This window comes from Penicillium maclennaniae, assembly GCF_028827695.1.
Source record: "Penicillium maclennaniae strain IBT 15551 chromosome Unknown utg000001l:1.0-3280838.0:1.0-3283122.0, whole genome shotgun sequence".
Classification (NCBI taxonomy): domain Eukaryota; kingdom Fungi; phylum Ascomycota; class Eurotiomycetes; order Eurotiales; family Aspergillaceae; genus Penicillium; species Penicillium maclennaniae.
Genome location: NW_026623213.1, coordinates 2,123,528 through 2,143,842, shown reverse-complemented (window position 1 = coordinate 2,143,842; position 20,315 = coordinate 2,123,528). Strand labels below are relative to the sequence as shown.

Genomic DNA, 20,315 nt, shown 5'->3' with positions numbered 1-20,315 from the left:
TTTAGCTGAACGACAGTCCTAGGTGTTTTGGTGTGAATTGGCTAGATCTAGTGCTTGGCCAGCTTCCTGTTGGTGTTGGCGTTCGTAGGGGAGATATCAAGTTTTGAAAGCACCCTTTCTGTATCGATTAGTACTAGACTAGTAGCCGCGAAGCTATTTTGAATAGTACTTAGTTAAAAGGCTTCTAACCGTGTGCGTTAGTAATCGTCCAAGAAATCAAACTTGTCGATATGGCTATAGCCCGTACGCGCAAAATCGCGTGAAGGGCTAAGACCCAATTGATTCAATTGGGTGATGCCGGTAATCTGTCCATCGAAAGCTTGAGGAAAAGTAAACACATGGGGGCCTCCTGAGAGGCTCAATGTAGAAGTCTTCATGTGACACACGTGATCAATCCGGCCCTGGCCCATTGCAGATATACTATGTTACTGTGAAATGGGCTGCGAAATCCGACTTTGCCACCTCCTTGTGGTGCAGCCTGGTAAAGTCGCCTTAGCGATGGCTAAGAGCAGAGCGGCATCTTTAGGCTCCTATGAGCCTCGACTCTTTCGGCTCCCCGTGAGCCTCGCCTCCGCAGGTTCTTCGTGAGCCTCGCCTCCGCAGGTTCTTCGTGAGCCTCGACCTCCTTCAGCTCCCCGCGAGTCTGATCTCCCTCAGCTCCCTGCAAGCCTCGCCCCCTTTTGGTTCTTCGTGAGCCCCCTCAGAGAGGATCCACTCCCTCTCTATCCAAAGCGTTACCGACATCTGTGGAGGTCTTTTTCCCCCTCCCCTACGGGTTTTGGGTTGTTTTCCCTCTGCACCATCAAGGCCGTCTTCACATAGATAAGTGGCGTGGCATCTCTAGGGAACGGCAACACCGCAGGATCAGGGACCTGGGATCTACGGTTTTATTGGGAATAATTTCATTGTTGTTCATTGTTGGAAAAACTAGGCCTGGTACTCTGCGTATGGGGAACCAGGTCAGGGTAGCGCCCGGGGCCCTTCTACTCTTTCAGCGCTTAGTGCTCAGCTTTGTTACTTCAGGCTTCTTGCTTAGGTAGCACGTCCACCCTTCGGGAGGTGTGGGTCACGCTGGCACGTGACCCGCCGAGCGACGTTAAATAGTAATCCAATCCAATCCAATCCAATCCAATCCAATCCAATCCAATCCAATCCAATCCAATCCAATCCATGTCGTGTTAATGTGAAATCTGCGCCTGAGCATTATGAGGTTAAGGCTGATGACGGGAATGAGGATGACCTGGTAGTGCCATTACCCAGGAAAAATAGTACACAACAGCATGTTCCGCAGGGGTACGAATCCCATCTACACGGCTTCAAGGTTACATTACATAAAGAATAAAGAATTCATCTGGCATTGATCTATTTTCGTTGGTTCCTTATAAGTTATTAATAATACAAAACAGACGTAATTCAAGTACCCAACAATACTGAAAGATATAGGCAAAACCTCATAGCTTATGCAGGCCATGGGAATTTCTTATTTTGTTCATTTTTATGCCGCTTTGCAGGCTGGATTGGCCTATTTTGGGTCGTCCGTGGGCCGTGATAAGGTCTAGCTGAAACATGCATACGATGGAGACATTTTGTAATTTCTGAAACTACGCGATAGAAACTGAGCATAGAATAATTTCTGCTGTCTACTAACCATATCTTTGCACCAAATCTCTCATAGTATCAAGGACCCTGCTAAGCTCATTAGCCACCAAACTAGACGATAGGTTTGTATTAGCCTCACTGTGTGCGAAGTGTCTCATTATCGACAAAAAGCGCTGAAACATGCGTGTCAAACCTCCTAGGTTGATATCAGTTGCGTAGATCAGGAAGAAGGAAAAGAGTTTCTGAGTGTCTCACAGCCTATAGAGGTCTAGACGACCTTCAAAATCCTCTTCCGGCTGCGAAATTTGGGCGAACGTGTTGTAGGCAGCAACGTACTCATCCCCGAACCTATTGCAAGCTGGTCGCCACTGCCCAAACTCATCTTCAAATTCAAGCCATTTAGTATGGGACTCGCAAATGATTCGTAGGAGAACGTACACTCGTTGTGCGCAAAGAAGCAGCACGCATCGAAGACAAGAGGCTGACCGTTGCCAACATCAATCCCTGCATTTGCGTACCAAAGGTCTCCATGAACAAGCGAAGGTTTCACTGTTCGGCCGTCACTCTCGAGAGGCCTCAGGAGCCTCGGGATGACCTTTTCGAACAGAGCATAGGAGAGGACATCGAGCTCCTCGCTAGGCCCTTTCCTTTCAATCTCCAGGTCGAGTGCCTGCCTCATGGTTTTAGCGAAGAATGCCTCCCAGCTATCTTCCCATCCCACGAACTGGGGTAGGTTTCCTGCGTAGGTCGTGATGTGGAACCCAAACTTCCCAGTAGGCGATACGCTTTTCTGGTGCAGCGTTGACAGAAGAGCGGCAAATTTGTGAGGATCAGGCATATCGTCAGTCATTTCCCGAAACTCGCAGAGGAAGAAATGGATGTCTGGTATCGTCCTGTAGGTGCCGCAAGCGATGGGCTTTGGGACAAATCCTGGCAAAACATTATACATCGCGCTTATCGACTGAAATTCACCCCTGGTCATATTCATGCCCAGTTCTTTTGAAATAACCTTGATGAAGAAGGACTGCGGTGTACCATCGCAGAGCAAAACATCGATGCGGCCAGTTTGTGCCCAGAAGCTTATGCCATGTTTCTCCGTGGATATTACCTTGCATCCTTCTGGCAGTTCTTTGGAGGCAGTCAATATAAAGACGATCTTGAGTGTCCGCCAAGGGCTCGTAGCTCACCTCTCAACACGGCTGGGTCGATTTTGGCATTGCCCGCCCCAAATTCAAGACCATCTGCGCCGTTGTAGTTCATTTGCTGCGTCAAAGATTGTGTCGACTCTGTTTAGCGTCGCGCTGGCTGCAGAAAATGGGGTTCTCGGAGAAGGAAGCGGGGTTTATTATAGGCGGCCCTTCTGGGTGCACTCACCATCATCGTCGAGTAGCCAATTGCAGGCGAGCTTCCCCCCGGGCGGCTAGAGTCCTAATCCGCCGAATGCCCCCAACCTCTTTCTTGATTACAGGTCAGCCCAGATGGCCTGAGACCTCCCGTCATGTATTAGTTATGCCTTTTGCCATAACACCCCCAACTCCGCTCCACTCACCTCTTACCTTACACACGCCCAACTTCCACCAATGTCAGTTTCTTACTACCTCCGTACATCTCTGTGATAGTCAATACGACGCAGACCAGGAAGTCTGTTAGTGCGCTCTTCAATGGCCGTATTTGCCTCATTTAACACATCAAAGTCGGCCCTGCTAGGCTTTCTCTTGCTAGACAGAGCTCCCTTGCACCTTTAAATCTCTAGATTCAAGGAATCATCGATCTGTTTATCGCGACACTGCCGCCAATTTGACTCTGCCAAAGTGTATTGCAGGTGTTTGTTTGGGATGGAAGGGGAAATAACAAATAGTAAGTCATAATAAGACGGAAAGAATAACGGGGATGGGATTCGGCGCGTTATTCCCCGTCAACTAACGTAATTCCCAAGCGAGTTGCCCACCGCAAAACATATATTAGATGCGATAAATTACAACATAATATCTCAACAACGCTTGCAATTCAAGATGAGATATCGAATTCCTACTGTCTAAGCAGCATTTCTAAACCTACTTGCGCAGTCTGGGATAATTACTATAAGGGTTCAGCAAGAGATGTATAGGTACTTGAAAATCAAATGTCTAAATTCCAGCGTATTCTATGGTAATGTACGAAATAATAGACTAAATCACTTAAGATCTGGAAGGCTTATTCTTTTTGCTTATAAAAGCGCATATACTAAAAAATGAGTAAAAATATTTTAAAGCTGTTAAAGTAGAGAAGTAGAAAATATGGCATTTAGTATGGTGTTTTGGGGTGGACAGCTCGCTTGGGAATTACGTTACAACATTTCAAATACGTTACTAAGCAAAGTAGTGGAACCCTATTCGCTTTGATAAAACTCGAGTGAACAAAGCGCAGTCCCTAGCCTAAGCTCTCACCCCGCCTGGGTTGATCTCGTGTTCTGCTCTCAGCAGGCCCCTACTGACCTGTTCTTAAAAAAAAGGGGATTCGCACCAACAAATCCTTATAATGCCAACTTCATCCCTAAATAACAAAAAGAGGGTCAAAATAAACTTGAGCCGCGTTGCTGGACGGCGCGTCCGGGTGTTTCCGCAACCTCTAGCACAACCTCAGGTCTTCAGTGCCCAGCAATTGAGATTTTGGTGATCCTGTCTCGCCAATGCTCAACAGGGAACACGACCTCGACACCATTTGCCTCCAGCCTTTCCTGTCCGTCGTTGTGTGCGATAAACGTCCCTGGCTCTTTGATCCCCACATAGACAGTTTTGATGGCGCTCTTAAGTCTCAATATCCTGGTCGCGCAGGTCATGTTGCCGCTCAGTCTCTCGTTACATGGCTCCATTGTCGTATACAACGCCGTGTTGGCCGGAAGGACCTCATGGATGCGTTCCTCAGGGAGGTTGTGCTCGTCGGCGATCTTGATAAAACAACACTGCTCTGCGTGCGTGGTGCCTGGATCTCCTTTGTAATCTCGCGGATATTCAAGCGAGTATCCTGTCGATAGGACCTTGCCGTTAGCGGCGTCGACGAGTACAGCTCCGACGCAGAATTTGTTGGCAGCTGGCGGTGATTTTTGTGCCTGAATGAGAGCGTATTCCATGAAAGCCTCATGGTCCCCAACCACGAAGGTTGGATTTGTCTGGGAAACCATAGTAAATGGCTCTCTGAAAGAATACACAGTGCGTGCACAATCTCTCTTATTGGCCAAATCAACACAGCATCGTCAAGAAATGGGCAAATAAGGTACAGGCCAACGGGGGTGATTTTGAAATCCTGGGTGGGGGATTTTCTGCGAAAAACACATGCCGTTGCCTTTCCCGAGCCTGTGGCCCGGGCCGTCGACGGGCGTTTAAAGCAACCAGCTGATTGGTGGTTCGAGGGAGAAGGCGGGCTGGCGGCCTACGGAGGTCCATATCAAAGGTCCCGCTAAACTCATATCTTATTCCTAAGACAGACTAGTTGGTTCTATCCCCCGTATCGCCCTTCTCTGTACTCCGTACTCATTACCCCCCCTTGTAGTTTAATTACCTCCTTAATATACCGTGGCAAGCGTTCAATCCACTCCTGGATTCGCTCTTGCGCTCTTGCTGTAGGAGGGGGGAAATACTGTATGTAGAAAACGAGGCTAGTAACCAATAAATTACACTAGAGTCCGTACAGGGTGACCAAGAAACAAAGGTCGGTCTCCACTATTATTCTGCCGGGGTTTTGAAATAACCAATGTATTTAGTTTGTATTAATACCCTTTATTTCTGGCTAACGCATGAATTGAAGAAAGTGATTTCGTCACGTAGAGTAATTTCGTAAAGCGGTATGTAAATATCTGAAAAAGGCGGTGATAAAACCGACCTTTGTTTCTTGGTCACCCTGTAGTGGGCAAGGACTTTTTAATACAGGGTGACCAAGAAACAAATGTCGGTCTCCACACTTATTCTGCCAGTATTTTATGAATAATCATTGTATCTAGATGTTTTAACACTGCGTCGCCCTTCTATCTCTTGTAATCACCTCTTAAATACGGCGAGGCATTGAATTTACCAATCCTTCTAGCATATCTATAGGCAGAGCCTCCTGTTCTTCTTCGATTATAGGCATAAGGCCATAATAGCCTATGTTAATTGTATACGATACGCATCTTAAAGATATATAATCCTTAAGCTAATTCTATAGGTTCTCCTGTGGATTAAGGTAAGACAATATAGGGGGATAGTCTGTTCCAGTAATATTAAGGCTATATAATTCCTCGGTTATCTAGTATAACTAATAATAAGGTACCCTATCTTATATAAGAAGAGCATAAATACGATGATTCTCCTATATATTAGTCTTAAATTAATTAATACTAGGCACAATATATTTAATAAAGGTGCTTTAATTTAGGGTGCCTTATTTAGGGTTCTAAGTAATAAGCGGTCCCTTTATTGCGTTAGTAAAGTATACCTAGACTATAATCCCTTAACGTTACCTTATTTATCCGATGACGGCGGTTTTATAATATTTTTCGTAATTAAAACGCTAGGTATAAGGTATTCGATACTATTTAGATCGGAAAGATGCCTAGGCCCGAGCCTATATAAGTCGTTTCGAATAGTATATAGCAAGGATCGGAGGCTTCTGCGTAGTAGTAGACCTAGTACTTACCCTTAATTTAGACCCGCTAAGACGCTAAGGAGGGTCTAAATTCTAACTCTAGACCATCTTAGGTAATATTTCAAGGCCTAAAATAGGCCTAAATAGGTACTTTTCTGCTTATAAATAGTGTTTTATACACCTTTATAAAAAAAAGGGACCCTTATTGAGGGTCCCTTGGCGGGTGGAGGGTCCGGACCTTAGACCCTCCGGCTAGGTCTACGTAGTAGGATATATAACTATCCTACGAGCCTTAAAGGATTGGCGAAGCGTCTCTCCGCAGACCTTGAGGTCTAGGATTACATAAATATTATAGATTTTTATATAGCGATGCGTAAAGGACGCCTGAATCTAGGAGATCACCTTATTAAGGCGCTCAGGGGTAAGCTTTGGGCGTCAGCCAGTATTTCTCTTGAGGCGTGATTCATATTATATCGTAGGCATACCGAGCTTAACGTACCGAACAGCCTATTCGGGAGGCAATAGATAAATAGGTATAACCTTTATCTCGTAGGAAACGGCAATATAGACGGTTATCGCGGTTAAGCAAAGTATAGTTTAAAAGAGGAAGGATTCTAGATGGTCACGTATAGTAAAATAGAAAGGCGGTATGTAAGAAAAATAGTGGAGACCGGCATTTGTTTCTTTGTTTCTTGGTCACCCTGTATGGACCTCCGTACTAAGTGCTTCAATCGCGAGGTGTTGGGCATCACCAAGAGTCTCTCCTGGAACAACTGCCGCTTTACCGTTGTTACATTGTTCTCTTAACTGACAGACCATCGTACCAACATCACCTTGGACGAGTCCAGGAAACTGCTGAGATTAGCGACCCACACTGAGTTTTGTGGCCTACAATGGTTAACTCTACCCCCGTTAGCCTCCTGGAAACTCCAACCCTACGCGATCGCTGACCGTAGCAGTTCTTTCGAAAGCCGCGGCACGTTAATCCCGACTTACCTCCCGACAGTCCCTCAATTAGTCATGACTCGACTAAGAGCTTCAGGAGCCTGTTTTCTCTGTCAAAAACACTGCCCAGGACGTCAATCACATCGGGAGATCAAGCGAAGGGCCTGAAGGGCCCGCTTGGACTGAGCCTTCTGTATTCCCCAACGACACCGGAGATCGACTTCATCTTCATCCATGGCCTAGGGGGGCAATTCTAGAAAAACATGGAGCAAGTCGTCCCAGCAGTCTCATTTCTGGCCAGAGGAGTGGCTCCCCAAAGATCCCGCATTCAAGAATGTCCGCATCCATAGCTATGGATACGATTCGAATTACTTGGATGGTAAAGAGAACTGCTTGAATATACACCACTTTGGCAAGTCATTACTAGGCGCGATCAGCACTTCACCATGCATTGTCAATTCTGAGACGCCCATCGTTGTAATCGGCCATAGTATGGGTGGCTTGGTGATGAAGAAAGCATATATCCTAGCGAAACAAGACGCACTGCACAAGGCGCTGGCTGGGCGATTCGCCGCATTCTATTTCCTCGCCACGCCGCATCGGGGTGCCGACTCGGCAAAGATGTTGAAGAACCTCCTCAAGGTTGCGTACGACCGTGCTTATATTGGCGATCTGGAAAGGAACTCGGGGGCGGTCCAAGTGATCAATGACGAGTTTCGGAATTTTTTGGTTGGCCCTGAGCTCTGGTCGTTCTATGAAACGCAAAATATGAAATTGTTTGGCTCGCTCATTGTCGATCCCGAGTCCGCCGTCCTCGGGTACCGTGAAGAGAAGCAGGTACCCATGACTGCTGACCACCGCTCGATATGCAAGTTCGACACACCAGAAGACTCCAACTACGTCCTCCTACGAAACGCGCTCGCCTCTACTGTGAGCAAAATTTCCACGGCAATTCTGGAGCTGAAGCTGAAGCAGAGGCGTCAAAGTATCAAAAACCTCAAGAAGTACCTGGAAGTTTCCGACGTCTTGGACGATGATCTTGAAAACGTCTGCGAAGCGCGGATGCGCGGGTCGTGCAAATGGATTTCGACCAAAGCCAGTTACGTCAAATGGAGGGATGAGGAATCCGGATGTGGAAGGACACTATGGATCAAGGGCAAGCCAGCAACTGGAAAATCTGTTCTCGCTGGCTATGTCATTGATCAACTTAAGGAGTCCGGCCAGGCATGTAGCTACTTTTTCTTCAAACATGGAGAAAAGTCGAAGTCCAACCTACGTCGTTGTCTCCGATCTCTGGCTTTCCAGATGGCTAGCTCCAGTGCCAAAGCTAGTGATGCCATTCTAGGGATGCAGGCGGATGGTGTTCGCTTAGACCGCGTCGACGAACGTACCCTGTGGAGAATCCTCTTCCTGTCTGGCATTTTCCAGGCTACAATGACTCGGCATTACTGGGTCATTGATGCCCTGGACGAGTGTTCTAATCCTCTAGTCCTTTTACAGGCCATTTGTTCCAATATGGACGAATCTATACCCCTGAGAATTCTCGTCACAAGCCGGGATACGGTCGACCTGGACCAAGGTTTCTCGAGCATTCCACCCAACCTAATCCAGTCCTTGCCAATCTCGATATCAGACACAGAGTCAGATCTCAGGCTTTTGGTTGAGAGGAAAACACAGGCGTTAGGAGTCGTGGGCCCTGACGATCGAGGTACATTAGCAAAGAAGATCCTCGACAAATCTAATGGGTCCTTCTTGTGGACAATTTTGGTGCTTGAGGAGCTCCTACACTGCCACGGCAGAAGGCAAATTCTCCAGATTCTTGAAGACGTACCGAGAGGCATGGAGTCACTGTACAAGCGGACTTTAGACTACATGTCGGAGGCCGTTCGCGGAAAGGAGCTGGCCAAAACCATTCTAATGTGGGTAGTATGCGCAGTTCGACCAATGACAATCCGCGAACTGGACGGTGCTCTGACCCTGGACATCCGCGACTCATTCCCAAGATTGGAGGAGAGCATCTCCGCACTCTGTGGTCAACTGGTGGTCGTGGACAAGTATGGGAAAGTTAAGATGGTGCATGAAACTGCCAGAGAGTTCCTTGTAGCCGGCGGACTTGAGTCTGAGTTCTCCATCGAGAAAACCAAGGCCCACACACGGATGGCTCAGGTGTGTCTCAATTACCTAGTCGGCGAGGAAATGAACCTTCCTAGGAACAGTCGACGCCGTTCTTCGGTAAATTTGACAGCAACAAGACTGAGACTTCGCCGCCTATGCATACACAGCATATTCATATCACCTTTCAAGAGCTGATCCATTGGCGTCAGGGACGTTCCAGCTTGTCGTGCAGTTCCTGAGATCCAACGTCCTCACTTGGATCGAAACGATTGCCGACTCTCGAAATCTCAATCAACTCATCCGCACCTCAAAGCATCTCAAAATCTATGCCAATGCGTGCGCCGCTGAACGTTCACCACTAGACCCTCAGATACGAGCGCTACGACAGTGGGCCACGGACCTTGCTCGGATTCCTGCTATGTTCGCCAACGCCCTCACAGTATCACCATCAGCTATATACTCGTTGATACCTCCATTTTGTCCCACCGAGTCTATGATATATAACACCGAGGGCCCAGGCCGGAGGCTCGTAGTGCTTGGCGCACCTCATAAGCAATGGGATGACAGGCTGCTGTGCATTGATTTCCGTCAGGGTCAACCAAGGTTCTTGCGCTATGGAGATGAGTTCCTGGCCGTCGGCCTCAGTTCAGGAACTGTCGTATTGTACTACGCCACATCTTACCAGGAGTACATGGTCTTGGAGCATGGTGAAGCAGTCCACTTTATTGCTTTCAAGTCCAAAACCGACCTCGTAGCAACATGTGGGATGAAGATGGCCAAGGTCTGGGACATCAGAAGTGGGCAAGTGGTGCACAGCCTTGCGAGCCCTCCGCATCCGCTTGGGATGGAATTCGATGAAGAGACACTTTTAATCGCGAGTCGCAACAACTACGTCGTGACTTGGAATTTGGAACATGACGCACAGCCGAAGTCGTTGCCATGGAGCGATACCGATACGCCAGAAGCGAACCGAACCCCTCCGCGTGGGACCCCATGCGCACTGACTCTCTCTATCAGCCACGGAATGCTTGCTGTCGCTTATAGTGGTCAACCCATTACGCTGTGGGACATGAAAGGGGACGCCTACGCTGGTAGCTGTGGCAAGAAACTCTCCAGCGGAGAGACCAGCACGCATGTCGTCGTCGCGCTTGTTTTCAACCCCAATCCAGACATTCGCCTTCTTGCAGTCGCATACCTTGATGGTGATCTTGCACTCCTTGCTCCATTTGCGGATCAACAGCTGGAATGTTTTCGTGCCAACTGCCAAACTCTCGCCGCAAGCCCCAATGGGCGTCTCCTCGCAGCAGGTGGTGCAAATGGGATTATCGACGTGTATGAATTCGATACGTTCAAGCTCCTCTACCGGGTCAAGTCATCCAACTCGTTTATCAAGCAACTTGCCTTTACCAGAGACAGTATGCTTCTTGCCGACATACGAGGCGCCCAGTGCACTGTCTGGGAACCTGAAGCCCTGTTGCGGGACTCCCTGAGCGATGACAGCAGCGGAACCACTTTAACTACAATGGTGGAGACGGTTTCTACGGAAGCAAAAGCAAAGATCACTGCCATGGTGGTCCATCACACGTCCGAAGTTATCTTTTGCGGAAAGGATGATGGATCAGTTGAACTGTACGAGCGGAAAATTGCAGCGAGCTTGGGGACTCTCTACAGTCACAAGTCACCAGTCCGCCTGTTAACCTGGATTGAACGGAGAGACGCTCTCCTTAGTGTGGATGCCTCCAACAGGATCTTCCTATACAGAATCCACAAGTCAGCAGACAAAGGTTGGCTCAGCGATCTGAGCGTACTCTTCAAGTCCCGCCTCGACTCCGAAAAGGCAATCATAGATGTGCTAGTAGGAGACATGGCGGCGAAGTTCCTGGTATCAACTCGCGAGTCTGATCACCTGTTCAGCTTGGACAGCGGTAAGTACGAGAGAGACTGGACATATTCACAAATGCCTGGAAGCCGTAAATGGCTCCCTCATCCAGAATCCTCTCAACATCTGGTCTGTGTCGACAATGTCAAAGTCTGCGTGTATTGCTGGAGTGACTTGTCTGAAATTTTGTCTATTACATTGTCATTGGACGACACGGCAGAGCTCAAAAGCGCGATTCCCTATTTCCTTGGTCAAAAACAGAGAATTATGCTCGACTTATTACATCCGAACGGCCCTGTCAACATCAACAGGATTGGGATAATTGACATAGACTGCCTTGGCGTCAGAAACAACGATAGCAGCCGCTTGCTAGGGAAGCAATTAGATGCTGTGGCAGCTTTAGGCCAACTTGCCACAGATGAAGACGGGGAGAACCTGGTCATGACATCAAATCCAGCCGCTCCGCTTCGTTCACCGATGACGGCATTCGAACTAAACATTGCTCATGTTATCGGAATTGATGAATCGAGGAAACTTATATTCCTGAACCAGTCTTTTTGGGTGTGCTCTGTTGATCTCAGCGAAGGCGGGTTAGAGATCGCGCAACGCAAAGATTCCCCGACAATTGAGATCTCTGAGCACTTTTTCGTCCCATACGATTGGTTCGCTGGGAAGAGGGACATTGTTTGTGCCTTGGCAAAGAGAGATATCATTTTGACTCGGGGTGGCAACCTGGCGGTGGTAAGGGGCGGTCTTGACCATGCTGCGAGGGTGTGTATAAAATAAGAGACTAAGCTGAAAGGATATATATTTAACCTTAAAACCTAAATCGCGAGTAGTAGTCTCAATTTAAAAGCCCATATACATTGAAGACACGGTGACGGAAATAGCTGGAGATAAGAAAGAGTTATTTCTCGACTTTGCTTCTGCATGCTCCATTTGTTGCACGAGAAGAGGAAGAGAGCCAAGGAGTACTTGCCGCATCTCTTTTTCGATTGGTTTCACAAAGATTGCAAACGGAATGACTAAGGTCATGGACGCTGTCACATCCAAACATACTAGGAGCTTTCCAATAAATATTACTCGGTCTGGCATTCACTCTAAACCCCCCTGGAATGACTCCAGCTACATCAAGACCTGTGGCTTTCGAACTTTTCAGTTTAACGAATTACTCCTTACCGTGTGTAGCACATGTAATTAGCCAACAGCTCCTGCTCATAGCTGTAAGTTGAATCGTTTCCTGTGGAGTACTCCTTGTATGACCTGATATTGGCCCGCCTTCTTCTCCCATTTGTTGATGTCTTCTGCGTATTCGCCGACGATGTTGGGGGCCTGCTGGAGGTTCATAAAATGTTATCTCGATGGGCGAGGATTGGATCCGCGTCTTGTCTACCAAATGCAGTACGCCCGAGGGTCATTGTCGTTGTCAACAACAAGACGCAAAGCATCACTCACGACGTGCTTGACGAACGAGACTTTGCCTTCGAGCTCCAAATCGAACACGATTCCTTATCCGATACGTTTGCAGACATACGTTTCTCTCGATTACCGTCCGAAGAATTGTCGCCGAGTGCCCACTTTCTCACACTCAGTGCAGATCTATCCAGACAGCTCCATGACACACGATTTGCCCGCAAAAACCATCATGCCTTGTTTTCCGCCACGCATTTGAATGAGCTGTTCAACCTTGCATCTCAAGATGTAGCCTCGTCAGCACTCACTAAGATCAATTTCATCAGTTACTCCAGGAGGCATAATCCCGTTGATGGCGCGTTCAGCTCTCGTCTCACAAAGTTCTTACTTGCAGCGGGTAAGACCAGGATGCCGTATGAAGGGGTATCTTCATATATAGCGTCGGCGCTTCTAGTGGATGCTTACCCTCCTGGGATGCATTGTAGCTCACTAAGATTATTTCATGGCTTATGTCGCTGATCCAAATGCAGTATTCTGCCCACGATCTGTCTTTCGTACTCTCTTCCGGGACATGTGCTTCATGGCTCACCGACGCGTCTACAGCACGTCTGAGTTTGCTAAGGTCCAGTGTGACAGAATAGAAACCCGCATGTGTGCCTTATTCGAGAACATGGCTAGCAGAACGTCTACATCTGCCCAGATACACATGCAAAATATTTTTCATTCTAAACACCTCCTTTTCACCTAAAAACGCCATTAAAACCCTACATTCATCACTTACAAACCAAAGAATTCTAGAAGCGCACGAGTACATCGCCGAAGCATACCAATATCAATCATCACTGGAGGAAATCTATCACTGAACCAGAATGTCCTAGTGAAAGGATCCCATGGAGCCAATCGTCGTAGGACTGTTCCTCCGATAGCGACGCAGTTATCGCACTTGCTACTGCCGTCGTGAAAGTGGCAGAGATTTAGGTATGCACCAAACTTCTATATTTAATACTTTTGCAAAAAATGTATTTCATAAATTTGTAAATAAATTATTATTTATTGTATTTCAAGGTAATGCTTGTTTTACTATTCCATAAAATAATAAAGCTGCGATATTTTTAGCACATCGGACACAGATTGCAGGCTTCGCGAAGTCAATACGTAGGCATTCCGTGACCTTAGCGTTGACGTCCGCGCCCTCTTAAGAAGCTCTTATACGATCACGGTATTTCCTCTCGATGCCGCAGCCTGGAGAGCATTTCCAAAACGGCCTCCTTGAGCGTCAACGTCCGCGCCCTACTGAAGAAGCACTTGTACGGTCGCTGTGTCTTCTACCTATGCCGTAGCCTAGAGAGGAGTTCCATAACGGCCCCCTTAAGCGTTGGCATCCGCGCCCTTTTTAAGAAGCAATTATACGCTCGCTGCGTCTCCTCGGCATACTGCGGCGTCGAGAGCAGTCCCTTAAAAAGTTCCTAAGCGTTGCTTACGTCAACGACTTTCCGTACTATCTCTTCTTCGTGACAGTCTATTTACTACTGCCGGATCTAACGGTCGTTATAAGTATAAGGCCGACGTTATATCGATATCGGCAAGGGTAAATGGGGGGGTTTTGTTTCTTATCGATCATTTGGAAATTTCAAACATAAATATCAGGTTGTGGATTTATCGTATAAATTAGTATAGCCTAGGCTCCTTTAAGAGAAGATAACTTTCACGGTCTCATCTATTCACATATAGTGTGCACCAATAACCCTCTTACGCGCTTTTCCTAAAATTGACGTAGAAATTTAATCCCCGCGGGTTGAATCTTCCCTAGCGGCGGCTAGGACTTTTAGCAAAATAGGACAGTTAAATAAATGACCTTATCACTAAAAGAGATATATGCAATACGGGTCTGAGGACATTAGAATACGGCGGTTAATCGAAAGCAGTAGGTATCAAAGGAATGAAGGCCGTGCAGAAAAGAAGCGATTTATTTGGCGGCCGTAAAAATGAATTGTTTAGATCGAAGTTCTACATTAGGACTAGCTAATATCTCTTTTTTTCTGTCACATAAATCAGAAATACCAAAAAAATAACATCATAATCGATACAAAGTATTCTGTGAGAGCTGCTCTTATATCATTAACTGCGCGCCAGGGCAGATTGGAGATGGCGGAGCACATGTATAACCGGGCATTGACTGGGAAATAGAGGGAAAACACAGCCGTTGTTAATCTGCCTAGTACTGAACCTCACGTGGAAAGATTACGGGCCAAGTTGTCTGTGTGGAGCCTTAGGGAGGAGACACCTCAAACTACGTCTACAGTTATAATATCCCAGTAATGAAAACATGCCCGTCTGGGGCAAAAGTCAAGTTCACTGCGCTGAGCCGTTCAACTCATGTTCCAAAGTTAATGAAAGGCATGAGCGAGGCCAACATAACGAACACCGTTCCATCCACATACTTTGAACAACTAGCTGACACTCTCTTTCAGGAGAACAAAGCCTATTCCTTGCTGTCATCAATGTCTCAACTATCAATCCCATGCTGAATTTTCAGTATTGGCCGGATGGTGTAGTTGGTTATCACGTATCGTTAACACCGATAAGGTCCTGGGATCGAGCCCCAGTCTGGTCAAATTTTTTTACCACCCTCGTCTTATAATATCAGTCGTTGTGCTAATTGCACTACACTTTCTCCCTTCTACTCGCTATCTTTTTGTATTTTTCTATCTCCTCATAAAGATAGGCCATTTCACATTTACAATCTCGTTCTCCAAAAAAAATTATCGGATTCAACTTTACTACCCAGAAAAGTATATCTCCCCTCCTCCTTACCCTGATTGAAATACGCGAGTTTTAGGCGGTAAATAGCGAATCAAACTTCAGAGCTCAAAGAGCTTCCTACTAGAGGAAAGGCTAGAATTTGGGATCGAAGAAGTCAGCCTTATCGATATTTGTCTCATCTGGAATTTTGAAGATTGGAGAAATTTCAAGCTATCGGGGGGATTGTAACATGTAGAGGTCTTTTACTAGAATTCTAAGTCTACTAGCGTAAAGCGATACTTCCGTAGCTAAGAGAAGGCCTAGATTTACCTAATCGTAGATTTAACGACCTTATTCTCCTACATTACCCTGTATACTAATCCTGTTTCTAATCAAACTTTCAGTATGTAACGGTATAATGTAGGATCTATCGAGTATATATAACTATGAGCACTAAAAATTCGTCGGCGAATTTGGTCAAGTGGTCTTCGTTTTGACAAAGTAGCGGGTTCACATAACGTTTCCGTTATAGCAAAGGGATGCAGTGCATCCCAGTTTATCCATGGGGTATATATATCAACTCATATACGCGTACGCCAATCAAAAACCTAGAGGTTCAATCGAATATAGGCTCGCCGTATTGGTCTGGGATACCGTTGGGCAAGAAACGTTTCTCTCGTCAAGAATGGCTATAGGCACCGGTTCCAGATCCAGAAGGGCTTCCTCAATCACCGTCCGGACATCCGGTTCACGGCCGAAGGAGAGACTCTAACCCCCGCCGCATTGGCCATATGAGGGCACGATGCGGCTAGGGTTGCGGCCAAGTCCACGCAACTCACGCTCCACACGCACATTCTCTGCGCGGAAGGGTCGCAATCCCTGGGCCGATGGGTAATCAAGGTCGAAGCGAGAGACCAGGGAGGAAGAACTCGTAGCGCGCTCGCATGCGCTTCAGGATGGGCGAGTCCAGCGTCAGACTCAGATTCCACTCGTGTGATTTGGCAATGCCTCCGATCAACAGGATGTTGTCGTTGCGAGGCACCAAAAAAACAATCTCATGCTCAGAGTGGGCGGCATCAGCGAAGGTGGTGAGGGCGGCCTCCGCCTTGAGGAAGTTCGAGCCATCGTTGACTACGCCAAAGCAATGATTGATACGGTTGGCCACTATTTCCGTCCAGACCTACTATCCTTGAAAGTCAACACCGAGGCGGCCAAGTGTATTTGGACAACTGGACAACCCCTAGGTACTGAGTGTAAAGCCGAAACCTGTTCCAGTAAAATCAAAACACCATTGAAATTGTTCATTCAGGCGCACATCAACGTCCTGGCATATCTTTCATAATTCAGCTGCACACCCAGCCTTGGACATGATTTCTTAAGCATTTATCTATGCATTTTTTTCCACATATGTAGCCACATATGTAGTCCCTCCTTGGAGACTGGCATATTATCTCAATCGTGCTTCGTGATTTCATACCAACATCTCTTCTCCCTGTCACTAAGCCCCAGATTCATCCACGAAATATCAGAGTAGTAAACAGACTTACGAGAGAATTACAACACAAGAAATTGGTTCTTCGTGTTGCAAAGACTGTGAATAATTCATTGACACACTGAGGGACCGTAGAGCAGGGCAATATTCGCGCTCGTACCAATTTGGCTCCATCTAATGGACCAGTATAGTATGAACGACCTCATTAGGGCTGATCCTTTCGAGGAGTCAGTCGGTAGCATACGACGGGGACGAGGGGACACAGAAGAAGTGGCATGCTGTGGGCATTGTCTTTTGGGTTTGACTTACATGTGGGCTTGATTATGCGCGGAATATGGATCTTTTGACACTCTTTCTTGTGCCGGCCCATCCATGGAGGGCTGGCTTTCCTTTGTGACTACTGTTTATTGCAAGCCACGAGTCTGGAGTTATGGATAACAAGTTCTGCTTCGGATTTGGACGAATCCCCTGCATAGCCTCGACGACACTAGTTAGGCTCGATTAGGTTAATAGAATTTGGATTGAATTGAATTGAATAGTCAGTCGGTAGTAGCAGACCACTGGAAATCGAGGTATGCATCATCAGCCTGTTATTACGACAAAGAACGGAAACCATCGAGGCCTACTAAATCACAATCTTTAATTCAATTAATTTAAGTCTTATTGACGGCAGCGCTCAGCGTCAGCCTTTAGACATGGAGTTTATATGACTTTGGACACTCGGGTAACCCCCGTAGGCAACCCTGCCATATTCTCATGGTATATGTACAAAATCAAACTCTCTTTGTAAAAATAAATTTGTTCCAAAACACAGCTGGATTCGGTTCGAAATTAGTAAATGGAGGTGACGTATATCGAAGTCTTTTAATAGGAAAGAAGGACCCAGCAATTCGCAGCTTTCCACTCATAATCATACATTGTTGGCACAAGACCAACTGCTGGAGCTAGAGTCATCATGAATCGCGACAGCGGACACGTAAAGCCCAAGTCCACACTTTATGAAGTCAGTCACGGCAACACGGGTGAGGTAGGTAGGAAAGAGGGCCTCACCATGGCGAAGGCAATTGCCAAGATCAGAATGTTGATGATAGTCAAACAAGTTTTCTTCCAGTTTTTGAAGAATTGACCACGGTTCATGTAGAACCAGAAGATTGCAGGGAGACCAACTACCTCATGTTAGTAAAGATAAACTCACGACTATACAAAGGAGGGATTGGACATACAGCTGAACCAACTTCCAAACAACGCACTCTGAAATCAAATCCTGCATTAGCGAAGTTCCTCAAAGATTTTATGCATCCCATGACTTACAATGAGACTGAGCAGGTCATTGAAAACGGGAATTGATTCTGCGACAACCCACGAGATGACCCACACGCCGATACAAATGGCGACCCAGGATCCAACTGAAAGAAAGCTTCGGCTGTGCATCTTGTCGGAACCGCGGAAAAGGCGGACGTAAATGTACTTGCACGCAACGTGACCCAAGACAACACCGGAGAGAATGACCTTGGTTCAGTCAGCATAGGTATTGTAAAACTAGTGAATTTGAAAAGGGTAAGATTTACAGTCGGAATGGCAAGGCCCCAGGCGATCTTGCTCATCAACGGGCTCAAGGACAAAATGGCGGGAGACTCAACATCGGGTCCGACGTAGTGATAGATGATCAGAGCACTGATCAGGTAAAGGACCGTGTCGATGATTTGAAGCATGGCCAACGATTTATTGAAGGTTCGAGGGTCCTCCATCTCAGACATGAAGCCAAAATAAGCGATGTGAGCAACTGCAAGCCTCATTAGAATGGTGGTTCACTTGCAATTTGGTGTTTTCACTTACGGTAAGCGAAAATGATATTAGTCACCGCGAGGAATCCGTCGCGGAAGCTGACTTCAGTGGTGGCATGGTTGACGACATTGCCCTTGCTCTCGACTCCAGCAGTGGCCATAGTCACCATAACGGCGACGAAAACACTCAAGAACGCTTGGAAAGTGTCAGCTAGACTGTCATAAATGCAACTATTGGGCGCCACTCACAAATGCAAGACATCCAATAGACCTTTTCCATGGTACGAGGCAATGCACCCAGGAAACAGATGACCAGACCAACAACACCGAAGACCAGTGTGCAGGTGCCGTGATCCGTCAAAACGTTCATAAGGATGTTGAAAGTCAGGATGTTGCTGGCCATGAGGAAAATCAACAACAACAGCTGGCCAATACCGAGCACTTCACGGCCGACACGGCCCATCAGGAGCTCACCAGCGTCTCCCATGCTGTGAATTTCTGGGTGACGAAGCTTGAACTGGCCAATCTCGTAACCTGTGTACCAGGAAAGAGCAGAGATGAACAAAATCATGATCGCAGCACTGTATTAGGATGTTAGTCCATATAAATGCTTGAGTCGTTCAAAAGAAAGAAACATACGGAGCCATTCCAAGGGTGGCTACAGCGGAAGGAAGAGAAAGAATTCCCACAGAGACATTCTCGGCGATCATGACTTAAGATAATGTTAGAAAATACTTCAAAGGCGCGAGATCTTTTAAACTAGATACTCACGCATTCCACAGTGCCTGGCCGAATGTTATTAGTATTCTTGATCCTTCAATGGCAATCTTATTGCATGAACAAGCAGTCGCTTACCACCACTTCATAGTCCGATACTTAACCTCGGCAGTCTCCTCATTGCCAAAAGGTTCCAGATACTTTGCAGCAAACGGCTTTTCACCATCTTTGAGGGGACCGTCAATGGGCTTTTTTGCATCGACTGCATAGGACTCCTCGTCACTCATGATGGGCAACTTTCGTTCCGCTTCGTCAAACAGGGTGAAATTTTGGCCAATTCGTAGCCCAAAAGAACCAATTTGACAACTATGCCAGCATTGACTTCACACGGATGATATCAAAAGGCAATTTCAGAAATGTCTGCAATTGTACCTCCATCAAGCCAAGAAAAAATCTGAAAGTGCCCTGGGTTTCGGGGTGGATCCCTGGAAATTGTTGACCGCCTGTGGCGTGTCGGGCTGACTTTGGACTTTAGACTACTGGCGGGTGTTGCCGAACCCGGTTTAAACTCTCGGTGCTCGGCATCGCCGATCGAATAATATTCAAAACTTCATTTTATAGCTGTTGATAATTCTCGGTAGTGATGTTTCGAAATATACTACTGTGTACTAATATAGTGTTTATGTAGGATAATGGAGATTCAGCTCCATTTTCAGGTTTTTCGGAAGTTTCCCGCCTCTAGTTCCATAATTGGCTATGTGTGGCAGAGGTTGTCAATCCAAAATTCCCCGTTTTTTCTCGGTCCCATTGTGTTCATTTAGATGGTTTGACAATCGTAAAATATGCTGTGGTATTTGAATTAACACACGATGTCACATGATGGGAAATCAAACATTTTCCATTTAACACCTGTCTGAAAGACAGTTCAATGTCTCAAATAGAGCATCATTCTATGTGTCATAGCTAATCCCTTTCCTGTCTAGCCTTCTTCTCTTGAGGTTGATATCTCAATATGAATAAACGCGTTGAG

At 46.7% G+C, this 20,315-nt stretch overlaps 5 protein-coding genes across 5 annotated transcripts; 1 reads left to right on the top strand and 4 right to left on the bottom strand.

Annotated features, from left to right (window-relative positions):
• Window positions 1-1,734: 1,734 nt before the first annotated feature.
• On the bottom strand, window positions 1,735-2,859 carry N7477_000825 (uncharacterized protein; the record flags this gene model as incomplete). Its single annotated transcript, XM_056962488.1, has 4 exons — window positions 1,735-1,795; window positions 1,855-1,981; window positions 2,038-2,727; window positions 2,787-2,859. The coding sequence occupies 4 exons, from the start codon at window positions 2,857-2,859 to the stop codon at window positions 1,735-1,737; spliced, it is 951 nt and encodes a 316-aa protein (XP_056827491.1).
• Window positions 2,860-4,225: 1,366 nt separating this feature from the next.
• Window positions 4,226-4,759, bottom strand: N7477_000824 (putative DRAP deaminase; the record flags this gene model as incomplete). The annotated part of the gene is made up of 1 exon (XM_056962487.1): window positions 4,226-4,759. One exon carries the CDS (start codon window positions 4,757-4,759, stop codon window positions 4,226-4,228), a length of 534 nt encoding a protein of 177 aa, XP_056827490.1.
• A 2,876-nt stretch (window positions 4,760-7,635) lies between these two features.
• On the top strand, window positions 7,636-11,923 carry N7477_000823 (uncharacterized protein; the record flags this gene model as incomplete). The annotated part of the gene is made up of 3 exons (XM_056962486.1): window positions 7,636-9,309; window positions 9,354-9,375; window positions 9,426-11,923. 3 exons carry the CDS (start codon window positions 7,636-7,638, stop codon window positions 11,921-11,923), a joined length of 4,194 nt encoding a protein of 1,397 aa, XP_056827489.1.
• A 4,264-nt stretch (window positions 11,924-16,187) lies between these two features.
• Window positions 16,188-16,597, bottom strand: N7477_000822 (FAD dependent oxidoreductase; the record flags this gene model as incomplete). The annotated part of the gene is made up of 2 exons (XM_056962485.1): window positions 16,188-16,423; window positions 16,477-16,597. 2 exons carry the CDS (start codon window positions 16,595-16,597, stop codon window positions 16,188-16,190), a joined length of 357 nt encoding a protein of 118 aa, XP_056827488.1.
• A 1,097-nt stretch (window positions 16,598-17,694) lies between these two features.
• Window positions 17,695-19,572, bottom strand: N7477_000821 (uncharacterized protein; the record flags this gene model as incomplete). Its single annotated transcript, XM_056962484.1, has 10 exons — window positions 17,695-17,778; window positions 17,835-17,950; window positions 18,008-18,035; window positions 18,096-18,293; window positions 18,353-18,567; window positions 18,621-18,764; window positions 18,818-19,149; window positions 19,208-19,280; window positions 19,340-19,353; window positions 19,424-19,572. The coding sequence occupies 10 exons, from the start codon at window positions 19,570-19,572 to the stop codon at window positions 17,695-17,697; spliced, it is 1,353 nt and encodes a 450-aa protein (XP_056827487.1).
• Between the last annotated feature and the right edge of the window lie 743 nt (window positions 19,573-20,315).